The sequence below is a fragment of the Solea solea genome, chromosome 10 (assembly GCF_958295425.1).
Source record: "Solea solea chromosome 10, fSolSol10.1, whole genome shotgun sequence".
NCBI classification, from domain to species: Eukaryota; Metazoa; Chordata; class Actinopteri; order Pleuronectiformes; family Soleidae; genus Solea; species Solea solea.
The window spans coordinates 5,632,655-5,645,274 of NC_081143.1; the positions used below are offsets into that span (position 1 = coordinate 5,632,655).

Consider the following 12,620-nt stretch of genomic DNA (forward strand, 5'->3'; position numbering starts at 1 on the left):
AAGCCGGCGCTCACAGTCCTTTATTTGTCGGCTGTTATTTAACTGCATGTCGACCAAGTGTCAGGAAAATGGAAAATGTAGGTAATATGGATGCAGTCTTCATTCAGGTAAATTAAATTACAAAGGCACATAGGTTTTTGACAAAGTCTGCTGTCAGATGCTTTCAATGTGAAAATTATACACAGTATATAGCCTCATTTCCACCAAGCTGGTACAGTTCGCTTATCAACATTTGACAATGAAAATGCACATATCTGTGCATTGTACCAAACAGTACCGCTCGGTGGAAAGGGGACTTATGGATGAATTCTTTTTCTGTTGTGCTGAAGGACAAAGTAGCTTTGTGTACACCAAAGCGAAACTTAAAAGAAGTTGTGCCAACAAAGAATTGATCAGACACGTTGAACGTTCAAAGTGGAAAACTCCCGGATGACATAAATCACATTCTTTGCCTTTAAGAACAAACTTGCTGCTTTGTAAAACCATGATGAATAAGTTAAATGTGAAATACTTGGAACATAAATTTGGGAAGTCACATTGTACGGTTTCCTTCACTTTATTCTGGGGTTGTCCAAAATCATATTTACCAGACCAAACATCCACTCAGGCAGCTTTATTACCAGTTTAACATGGTCAATAAGCTGATCAGCTACCAATATGGGGCCAACTTCCTCCAGTTGTGCTGAACATACTGTAAAAGCTATGGGTGTTGGTCGGCCACAATAACGCAATGGCGTCCAATGGCTGACTGTCAGCGTGATGTGTCAGGGCCCTCAGTGTACACTGTTAGATGTTCTGGCTCTGTAATCCTCCTCAAACAATGGTGCATGTGAGAATAGAAGAGAGGTTAAGCCCTGTCAGTCTTTTTGTTTCCATGTGTTCAGACATTAAATGTGCACAATGCAGGCTGTCTCTTTACTGTGCAGTCAATCTGTAGATTTATCCATATTCAGTAGTGATTGTCGGCTGCGCTCTGTTGCATATTAATGTCCCGTGGATGAAAAGCATAATACTTAGAAGTCTTCTCAGCTCTCCGACATTGCACCATTTCTGGATGTCGTACACACCCTCACTTTCACACATTTCACATTTGTGTTCTGTTTGGTTCTGAGGTTTAGCTGAAAAACAGCGACATTCTGTTTCTCTCACTGTGAAATAAATCCACGTTGGAATGCACGTGTCTCACTTACTAATGAGGGATGCCATTTGTGACACAGGTGTTTGATTTCCTGAAATATCTTTGGTCTCGTTGCTGAAACAGAGGCACTGACATTCTTGGTACATGGAAGAGTAAGCGAGAGTAATCATTTCACAGACCCAACCTCAACGTGCAAATGTGATTCGGATGAAGTTTTGGTGTATGTGGACAGTTTTCATGTGGTACAGTTCCTGCACTTGGTGATGATACAGGCCTCTGAGTTGGGAGGACCAGAAAGGGGTCAGAGAATGACCACAATGAGGAAGTTCCCGGGACAAGTGTTCTGCGCCGGGCCATTGCTGGGACACATTCCACCACCCCAGGGTCATTAGAGCAGATTCCACAGTCTGAGGGAGGAGAGTGGGAGTTGGTCCATCCTCTTTTCAGGCCCTGACAACAGCTGCTCTGCCTGGCTTGGGCACAGTGGTGACCTCACACCCCAGAGATATTTTAAAGGGTGCCAGTCAGCAGGGAGAAAAGTTCTGAGTAGGTAGGTGCAGAGGCTCAGCGAGCATTGTATTGATACATCAGCTGCACCATGGTTGTGAGGTCCAAAGGAGTCACTCCGTTTTAAGAAAACATACCCGCGTACGACAGTGGTCGGCCAACTTTCAGAGCTTCTTCTGGGATATGATCGATTGACCACCACCCTTTGTTTTGCAATGCTGCGGCATTACTCTTTATCCCGTTTCTCGTCTGGTGCCCGGAGAAAGATGTCAAATATTGCCTGTGGGAAAGAGAAGACTGTGCACGTCCCTCAGGAGCCTGACCTGTTAGAGTCCAAGAACATGGCCCCGGAGCCGCTACCCCCTCAGAAAGTACTCAAGATATTTAGCATCAACATCATTGCTCAGGGTTTGCCTTTCTGCCGCAGACGGGTGAGTATTTGGTATTGTTTGCATTAGTTTGGTCATATGGTTTGGTTTGGTGGATCTATAGAACCTTGAAATCTTAAAATCTCTTCCAGTTCTTTCACTTTCTTTTACTTAAGTTGTTGAAGATTCACGTCTCATAGTTAAGTGTAATGTCAAATCAAAACGTTTTTAATTTGGCAGTTAAGAATATATTAACATTTTATCGATGTGTTATTTTGTCTGATTTACGTCATTTGTTTCCATGCGCTTGCGAATAGCTTTGCCACGGCTCCACCCATGGCAGATGACATGACGGCGCCAACATATATCCCTAAAATGGCTGTCGCCATTGAGACTATTTTTAGGTTCCGTTTATAAAAGAAGACATAAATACGCTAATAGCAGTGAAATCATGAAAACACTTTTTGTATTTGTGTATATCCTGTGTGTGTATGTATATTTTTTAAAATGAAACGGTGTTGCCGGACTTTATATTCAGTCACCTGGTTGAAAGCAAATAAATGAAACAGCCTTTGTTAGTCGATGTCGGCCATCTTCACCAGTCAAGGTTTCGTAAGCATTTTATTTATGATGGGATGATTATTTTAAGTCAATGGTTTTTGCCCTGTTTTATGGTACACTTCAATTTAAGTTGAAGCAATTCTGAAACATCAACGCCTGCTAGGACATGAGAGGTTTCTTCCTTTTAGAGAGTCAATTAGATTGCATGATGTGAGCTGTAACCGTAATGCTCCTTGAATTAAAAGTCTCCTCTGACATTCCTGCTGAATTAATTTGGCATAATGTGCATAGTGACTTGAAAATTAATTAAGTAGGATTCCACCGTTAACTAAGCTGCCTCTCAAAAGAAGCCAGGGCCGATTTTGAAAGGTAAATGTATGTCTGCCAGATTAAACCTCTCTGTTGCTGCTTAATCTGTTTTATTCTCACTTAATGCAGACATTTTTTTTTTTTTTACTAATTACAGTCACATAATTCACACAATTCTTACATATTTGACACTTCCAGCTTCTCAAATATGAGAAATGGCTCTTGACTCACATGACAATTTACAACAAAATATTTGCCATATTAATTGATAATTAAAATAAAAATGGTGGTACAACCATAGAACTCAAATTAATAAAAAACTATTTTTTTAAATGTTATTTAAAAAGATTAAAACAAAAGTACAACCAGTCGTCACTAGATTTTCCTGTACAATGTAAAGACATTTAACTATGTTCACTCATTCCATTTTTTAGTCTTTTTTTTCCTGTTCATTTCATAATAAATTCATAATTTGGACAAATTTAAACCTTAAACCTCGAAGATCTTGATACACGGCTGCATTAAACTTCAGACAAACAGATGTTTCCTTAAAACTGTTAATAAAATTCAGTTAATAGTTATTAATTGTTCCTCATGAATCGATCATAAAAATTGAAGGTATGAAGAGAAGAGAGATTCAGGCAAAGACTTAAATAGAAACAAATGTCAGCCTCACAAAGACTTCAGTGTGACATTTTTCTCATCTTGGTTTCTTTTTTTAGACAAATATGTATAATACCCACTCATGTTCTGGTTATAACTCTGATGAAATTTTTTTTCATCACCGCATGAAGTGATTTTAAATTGTACAAAAGGGAACTTTGCATGGAAAGGGCAATGCAACTGTGCTTGTCCTCAAGAACCCTCTGTTTTCATTGTTTAAATAGGCAGGAGAGTGAGAGGCAGCAGGCTGGGAAAAGGATCTTGAGTTTCCATGTTGTTTACAGAGTCTGTTATGCTGGATAAAGGTCCCATAAACCCAGTGCATAGAGTTGTTGCGCTGTGCCGAGCAGAAGCCACGTGGACTCTGCTGTGCATTTGGCAGCTGTCTCCAGTGAATGGCATAGCTGGGATTTCTCGGGTTCTTTGTGGTGCGGTACAACCTAAGTTGCCTGAAATTCCAGTTCCAGTTAAAATGTTTGAATGAACACAAACATATCAGCTTCCTCTGCTCGGTTGTGTTTTTTCCACGTTGAGTTTAGAGTCTGACAGTAAAACGTCTCATTTGCTTTGCTGATAAAAACAGTCCTGGCTTAAATTTCCAATCAAAACGTGAGCAGTAGAATCCACACTGTATTTCCTGGAGCCAAAAGGAGCTTCCAGCTGTTAGGGGAGGTGGTGATCAAGATATAGAACATTAACAGCAGGACATTTAAGTATTTAGGTATCACTTTTCTCACCCACCACTCCCTGGGCTGCAGGCCTGTTGAGTAAGGTGATCTGGACTTGCCCATCGCAGCAATGTCTATATAAACAACTATCAGCAAGATGCATTTGCTGTTTGAGCAGGTGCTGTGGGTGTGTTGCAACTTTCTTAAGTAAGTTTAACCCGAGCTCTAAGGTCTCCTGGGGATTTCTCAGCAGTCACGTCCTCTGTATTGCTTTATTTATTTACATTTTTTGCTGTATGTGATTGTTGGCCCCTTTCAGTCTATCAACATGAGACTGTGAACTGACAAATGGAGCTGATAGATGTATCTGAAGACGCCTGTTTCTTTTGTCAACCCACAGAAGCTTTAAGAGTGACGTGAGTGACGTGATACTGCTCAAAGGTCCTGCAACGACCGATCTGATAACAACTCGCAGAAATATGATTTGTCCTTTTAATCAGAACCAATCCTTTCTTTATTACCAGAACCATGAATTCACCTGAGTTAATGTTGGGTTTTGATTGTGGTAAATTTGAATTGCAATATCACAATCATCACCATTTCTTTGCTTCTTTATTTATTTTCTGATGTATTTTTGAAACTCTGCCTGCCCACCACTGTCCTGTAATTATTTCTTACTCTACTTTTACGTTTTATAATGAGGTGTAATTGGGGGAGAAAGCAAATCTCTCTGTATCTGATGAGAAATGCTCTCTTCGGAGCCACAAATAGCAACTTTCATGGGAACTCGGTTTGTGCTCTTTGACAAGCATCTATTTCAAATTACTAAAATTATCTTAGTGAGATGAGCAATGGGGGTTTACTGTTAAATTACATTAGTCATTATTTCAGACTTGTGATATTTGTACCCAAATGTTGCTGCCTACCTGACTTCTTCATTGTTCAGTGAATAACTTCAGATAAAGTGAATGCCCTGGAGGAGCAGCTGCCTTTTCCCCGTGTTGCTCTCTGTAGATAAGTGTTGTGAAGAAAGAAAGGCAATGCTGCTACACAAACACCATCACTCAGGCCTTCTCAACCATTTTCCACCTGTCTGTGGATAGCCAGTTACAGAATATTGTATCTGACGGAACAAAAAAGTCATGAATCGTTTGAAGTTTTTATTCTTTCTTCTTCCCTTTTTTTTTCTTCTTCCACCATTACTGATGCAACACATTGTAATGCTGAAGCAAAGCTAGAGAAAGATTAATCTCTTACATTCTTACTTAGCTGTTCATGTGGTTGCAATCAGAGTGCTTTATGTTTGCTTTACAGCTTTGTTTTTAAAAAACAAACGAAAGAAAAACTAAACTGCCTAAATAAAGATATTTACGAATGTCACCTTAGTAGAGTTACAACCCAAAAAATGTATAGACTAAACGATGAATTGAGAAAATAATGTGGTTAATTGATGAGTTGTCACCCGAATCATCTATAAAAATCAGAGGTTGAATAAATTCATTCATCGGACCGGCTGCTGTGCCGTGTTGTGGTTTTATGCTGCAAATTATTTTGCTTGCTGGGCGTCTGATGACGTTGCCTCGATGCATACGAGTCCAGTTATTAAGCTCACGCAGACTGTCTGCATGAGTCAGGGGATTCAAAGACGGATGGTTTTGTGCTCCCAGTCTCAAGCCTGAAGTTTAAGGACCACACCACAGGACACTGCGGGAGGCTTGATTCCACTGCCCTTGGGCTCCAAATAACACAGAGGGGAGGAAGGCATCTGCCATTGGCTATTCTGAGAAGCGGTCTCATTCCAGGGAGCAAACAGATCCAGACTGCCTTCTACCCAGAAGCATGCACATCAAACCAAACAGTCCTGTTCAAGCAGAGTCTTAACTGAAAACAAGAACCTCTTCGATTTAAAAGGGTAATCTGCTGTGACTCAAGTCCGTCTTTGGAGCTTTTGAATGTTATTTATGAAAAAGCGTCCATGTGATGCTCACAAACTGTGTTTTCAACATGTTAAATCCTTTGAGTCGTTGCATTGACATCTCACATGATCAGTGGACTGAAGGATGATATAATCACTGCTTGAGTTGAAGCTGGGGGGGGCTTTATAGTTTTGTGTTGTAGTGTTGCTTTACATACAGAGCACAGTAGATAGCTGTGTGCTGCTCCCACCTGCTGCGTGGCTGCTGGAAGGCACTGACATTTCCCACTCTGTCAGGTAGGAGCTGAGAAAAGATATAGTCTGTTAGGAAATGTGTCGCAGTCTCATAAATATGATTTACTTGAAGACATGAAGCTTAAAGAAACCTCATGAACATAATCTGTGACGCATGCCATTTCGCATTCCGATGAAATAATTATTCTCAGTTGTGTAGTGTGGCACGCACATTTTTACCACATAATCCAACACAGTTGGAACTTCTGCAGTCAGTTTATGAATGTCAGCTACACCAGATTAGATGTTGGTGTATTATGTAAGCATTGGCTTATTTGTTTTGCCTCATGCACCAAATCTGCTGAGATTTTGCTTGTGCAAACTAAATAGTTGTGTTTTGATTGAAAGGTGCAGCCCACCTGTTTTAGACTTGGAACTGCTCAGAGAGTTTTGAAACAGTTGGACTTTGTTTTTGTGGTTTCTAAGCAGCCACTTGTTTTCTTTTCCCCACAAAAGAGGAGTCATAATTGCAGGAACTGTTCTCGCACATTTAATTAATGAAAACATTGAATATCATGATTTGTCTTGGTTCCCTAACTATCCTCGGATGCGTTAAGACAATTGGCTTCAAAGCACACATTCTTACAGTGGTGGTTTTAAATTATGCAGCGTAATTTGCACATCTGAGTTGTGAGTTGTTTGATGGTTGTTTACCAGTGTATGGATGCTAAATATTTAATAGAAACTCTTGTGGTTTATGATGTTTGCTATAGAAAGGACTGTTATATTTTTTCAAAGGCTCTAATAACCTGTTTTTCTTAAGAATCGTCTTGGTTGGCATATTAGTTTGTCTAATTTAAAATACTCTGGTGTGTTGAATGTAATGTTCCATCTTGTACTATAGTTCTACACACTAACTTTTTAATCAAAATCAGGTGGATCTTAATTGTGGGGTTGTAGTTGCTGAAGTTTACCATGGCAAAAGTTTTTGTTTTTACAAAAATCCTCAAGTTCAATTTTGTCCCTTTTTCATCCACCTTGACTGTGATTTACCTCTAGAAAGGTGAGCCTTGAATCACAGAGTCTGGTTGTCTTCTCCTTTTGTAGTATCCACACTTCCCAGCTCTGACCTTCATCATGTCAGTGCCTTTCACAGTGTCCTGCTCGCAATAATGTGGTCCTCACTGACGGGCGGTGAATGGATAGCTGACTGAATTTAACTGATGTGTTCGCCTGCATACTTTGTCTAATATCTGTGTGACCCCTGCTGTCTCAGCTCACAGTTTGTGGTCTGTGTTCTTTTGATGTGCTGCAGTGCGCTCTGGACACTTGCTGTTTCAGTAGCAGCTTAACTCTGCCAAAGCTGCACGACCTATAGTTGTACAACCTGTACAACCTGTACAACCCAAAAGCTCCGTGTAGTGACTTTTTGTAAAGATAAAAAACCTTGAGCTTTGCTCCCCTGCAGATGATGTAGTATCAAGTGCCTCCTCATCACTTTAACGGCAGGTATTTGTTGATGAGTGTATACGTGTGAGTATGTCCTGTCACAGAGGTTAAGCAGAAATTAAAAAACTTGCTCAGCATCAAGAGGATTACACCTTCTGAAAAATCTCTCACAGGCCAAGACGGAAGAGAGGATGAATGTTTTGAGATGTTTTGCTTTGCCAAAGTTTTTTAAATGTCAATTAATTGATTGAATTATAAACTGTTTGATGATTCAAGAAATATAAATACCTTTATTCTCTAGTTCTCTAGCCTTTCCAGTATGATTTTTCTCATTATTCTGCAATTATAATTTGAATATTTGGGGGTTGTGGGTTCGTTTGTCAAATACCTATTTGGGACATTGTCATCTTGGTTTCTTTTGAAACCTGAGAGAATATTTCTTACAATGTTTCTGATACTTTATAAAGAAAAGGATTGATAGAGAAAATTAAGTAAGATTAAGTAAAATTGTTGAAGTTTTATGTAAGAAGTAGACGTTTCTCAAACTGTAAAAGAACAGATTATCTAAATAGATCAAAATAGCCAAACATGGTTTTCTTTGGACAGAGACAATATGCAAATCTCTCTACAAACAGAATTATGACGACCGTAAGGGTGAACATAATATCCTCTCAAAGGTGCACAGTAACACCTCGTGACGGTCAGCAGCCGAGTGATCATATTTAGTCGTGGTTACCCGATTCATCATCTGACATTGATTAGCAGCATGCAGAGTGTGAGGGATGATGGATGACTGCCAGGTTAAGGGCGTGACATCTGTATTTTTAATTTGCACAGTGTATATAAATGACCTTAGCCATGGTGTAACTCCCAGGTCAGACAAGTAAGGCTGTGTTCAGAACAGAAATAGCACAATAGTTAAAAAAACCCACAAGAGGCTGCATCGCTGCAGGTGTATGTGAAAAGATGAAACGTGATCCAAGATGTTTTGTATGAGGAGGATTATCACGTCTCCAAACACTGCAGAGTGATTCATACTATTCACACTCTGAGACAGGATTTTGCAACTCTGGACAGTTATTGCAGCAGCAATCATTTGATCTTTGGTCACAATGTTCTCACGCTTTCTCAGTGGAATTAGCACTCTTAATATTACAAAGCAAAAGTAATCTGGCACGAAGTTGTGCTTCTGTATATTTAACAGAAAAAGACGTGGCACTAGAAGGTCAAACCTTTTGTTTCCTGTTGTGTCTTTCAGGAGCTTGAATGATAGAACTGAAGAAAGTCAAATGTAGTGTATCCAGCTTTTTTTTAATTAATTAGTCTTCCTACACAATGAAACTTGTGCCCTTCTGCCTATCTGTATTTTATTATTCAAAAACGTCCCAACATTGTTGCTGTGAGGAGGATGCATTCATTGTAAATGCACTCCCTCTAATGTAAATGTGGTGACTCAGCAGACTAATAATAGCAACTGACCAATTCTTGACCAGGTCTCTTTGTGCTGCAGTCTCTTGAATATGTCCATTACATCCCTCTTTCCTGTTGGTAGATAACCGTCACATCAGAAATATACTAATGGCCAAAGAATGCGTCCGATCATGCCAGGGACGTGTCTTATCCTAGAATATCAACTTAGATGTACGGCTGCTCTTAGTGAATGAATCCCTCGGTCGGTCCATTAAAATGTCCTTCACAGTTTCCCAAAGCTTAAGGTAATTCCATCAAGTGTCTTTGTTTGTCCAACCAACTAAGTCTATAGTATAATGTAAGACAAAGACAAACGGCATCACTTAAGCATATGGAACCCCTTAAAAAATAAAACAGATTGAATACATTTGAAATCAATAAATTGATTAATCAAGTCATGGTAGTATGTCACCCTCGAGTTCACCTCGTTCCAGTTGAAAAGTCAAACCTATCTCGGTCTAGCCACTGTCAGTAAGCAATAGCACTCGATAACAACACAAACAGTGTAGCAACATGTCTACGATTAAAAAAAAATTAAACGGTACTTTGTGTACGACAGATTTACTTTGAAACAACTAAGACAAAGTAGCAAGTTTGATTCCATACACGGCAACGCCCCAATCTCAGCGTCTATATATGTGCAGCTTCTCCTTCACCAGTTGATTGGGGAGCTTTTTCAAGACAATGCAGGATCCAGACTTATTTCAGAGTGGTGCCGATAAGTCCAGAGAAACGGTTGTGTAGCAATGGATGATTGTTGCTTGTATTACTGCGTGTCTTCTGTACAAAAGATGCTGCATGAGAACGGCTCCTTAGAGTGTCTTTCCAAGGACACCCTTCTCCTTTGTGTTAACTGCAGTACAGCAAAGTGGAAACTATACCACCTTCAGTTTCCATCTCTGGCCATTGAACAGAAGATGGATGACTGCATGGCTCACAGATTATCAAATCACTCTTCATAGACCTTAGTGAAAATTCATGCTCTGCCTACCATATATCTGTAATTTCAGTCTCCTTCTGAATTTATTCAGTTCTTCCTTTCATCAGGAAGACGGACCTCCTGGTCTTATCTCTCAGGAGCAGAGTCAACGTCCACCCTCCACACACTGCATGGGCTTGTTATTGTCCTGACTTAACGGAATCATTCTTTTTTTTGTGCTTTTGACCATGTGTGGCTGAGTATCACCAACACACATTCTGATTCATTTTCATCTTTCTGAAATGCAGTTGTAGGAAAATACAAATCACTAATTTACAAAGCACAAATCAATTTAAAGTTTTTTAAGTTGCAGTTGTTGAACATGTGGCCGAACCAAGAGAGTTTGCTGCAAGTTTAACTGCAGAAGTGCTCCAAAAATAAGTCCCCTAATGTTGTCTATGTGAATAATGAAGAGGTCTTTTACCTCAGGAAACGGAGGTGTCCAACAAAGTTATACAGTGTTATTATTTGCATCATATTCTGCATCACTGCTTTCAAGTTTAATTTGCTTTGCAACTATGAGGATTAGAAGCAAAAGTTAATAGAATTCCATTTCTCTTTGACCATTGTGTTGGTGAATACAGTATATGCTTCACTATCTTTATGTGCAACAGCAGCTTGTATCCCTGATAATCCCTGCATAAAATTCACTTCTGAATGCATATTAATGTGTATTTTTAATGAGATCTGGCAGAAAATTAATGTTTAATGATGCTTTCAATTTGCAATCAACACTGTTGTTGTGTACCTGTATACATTGTTCTTGTTTATTTCACTTCTTAAAGTTTGTGGAGCAGAAAAAGGGAACGCTGGGGTATTCCTTCTGCTTATTTGGACTGTATTTTAATTCACGCCATTTAGAAAATACAGAAACAAACTGGGTGCGCGCTGAAAACGGCATCTGTCACACGCCAAGCATAAATGAGCTGCAAACTTGTATTCTCGTTTCAAAACAACTACAAAGACGCTGTGCTTCTGAAAGGTGCCAGGTTTTAAACTGTGACAGGGATGTGATGGGGCTGTGGCACAACCTGAACACAAAGAAGCAGCTTCCAGTGAATGCTGGTAGTAAATCTTGATGTTTTATAAAACATAAATCATTTGGTGTCTCATTTAATCCACTGGTTTATTTTGGGTGAGGCAGAACCATAAGCGAACAAAATGCTGGAACATCCCAAATGTAAGGGAATAGGAAACTTTAATAAGGTGCCATGTGTTTATTTGAGAAACAGTTTTTCTGGAATTTACTGGAATTATTCCAGTATGTTTTTACAGGATATTATAAATGTGTGTAACAGCATAGATTAGGTGAGAGATAAGTTAAGAAATACGTGAAAGTGGGAGTATAGTGAAAAAAAGCATTCATTTTCATTTCTGTGACCAGATGCCCGAGTCATCTCCCAGCACGTGGACCTCTGTGACTTGTGTGTGGGAGTTGTAGTTTTCACATTTTGCTTTCAGACTCGCAAAAAGGAACAAACCACAACAGAAACAACAATGATAGTGCGCAGTAAAGCGGGGCACAGAAATGACTTTTTCCCTTTCAGGTGTTGATGCGGTTAAAGCTTTGTTGCTGATACCATTTCAGGTGTTGCTAGTCCATTCAATTGGCCGAGAAACTGAAATCAATTTCTGTGAGCCGAAAGAGAATTGCTTCAGCACCTACACAATGTTACATCAGGCACCCACTACAAACACCTTTATTACACAGCCGTGAAACCCACCCTCCCGTAGTTCTCACACGTCAGCCTCAAAGGAGGCCAGTTTTCTCACAAGTTTGCTCGCAAGAGTTCTTTAGATATAGAAATATAGAAATATTGTCCTAATCCTGCTTTCTTCCTTGATTATTTTCCCATTCCTGGTTTGTCTTTCACTGTGTTTTGATAGTTCAGGGTGAATGATCACGTTTCTGTGCGAACTTGCCAACTAAATTCCCAAGTCACATCAGGGTAGTTGACAAATATTAAGATTTGTTGTTATAGGCGACAAAAAAAGTTAAATGGTTAATTTGACTAAATCAGTAAAATATAATTAGCTTCTGGTTTCCTGTAACAATGTCCCATTTTATCAGTGTTTATTATTAAGTATCCACGAGATATATTTATTTTGCATTTCAAATCTCTCTCTCACACTGAGCACCAGCAGGAACAAGTCAGTCAGTGACTCGTTATAGTGTGATGCACAGCTATATGAATTTATTCTACTACTATAGCCTGGAAAATCCACTGGTAAATCCAAACAGCCATCATCAGTCAGTGTTGAAATGAACTGAGCAACGCCAAGTTTTCAATGGGTATGAGAGTGCAGATGAGAGGCTTAATGGAAGTATGAGGGGACATTACTGTGTAAATATCCTTTA

General features: G+C 39.5%; 1 protein-coding gene across 1 annotated transcript in view; it reads left to right on the top strand.

Moving 5' to 3' along the window:
• Positions 1 to 1,671: 1,671 nt before the first annotated feature.
• The window catches only part of LOC131466708 (F-box/WD repeat-containing protein 7), a 57,100-nt gene continuing 46,151 nt past the window's right edge, over positions 1,672 to 12,620 (top strand). The window contains exon 1 of the mRNA XM_058640135.1: positions 1,672 to 2,076. Coding sequence (XP_058496118.1) covers positions 1,861 to 2,076 — 216 coding nt within the window. The 5' untranslated portion in view covers positions 1,672 to 1,860. The remainder of the gene's footprint in view (positions 2,077 to 12,620) is intronic.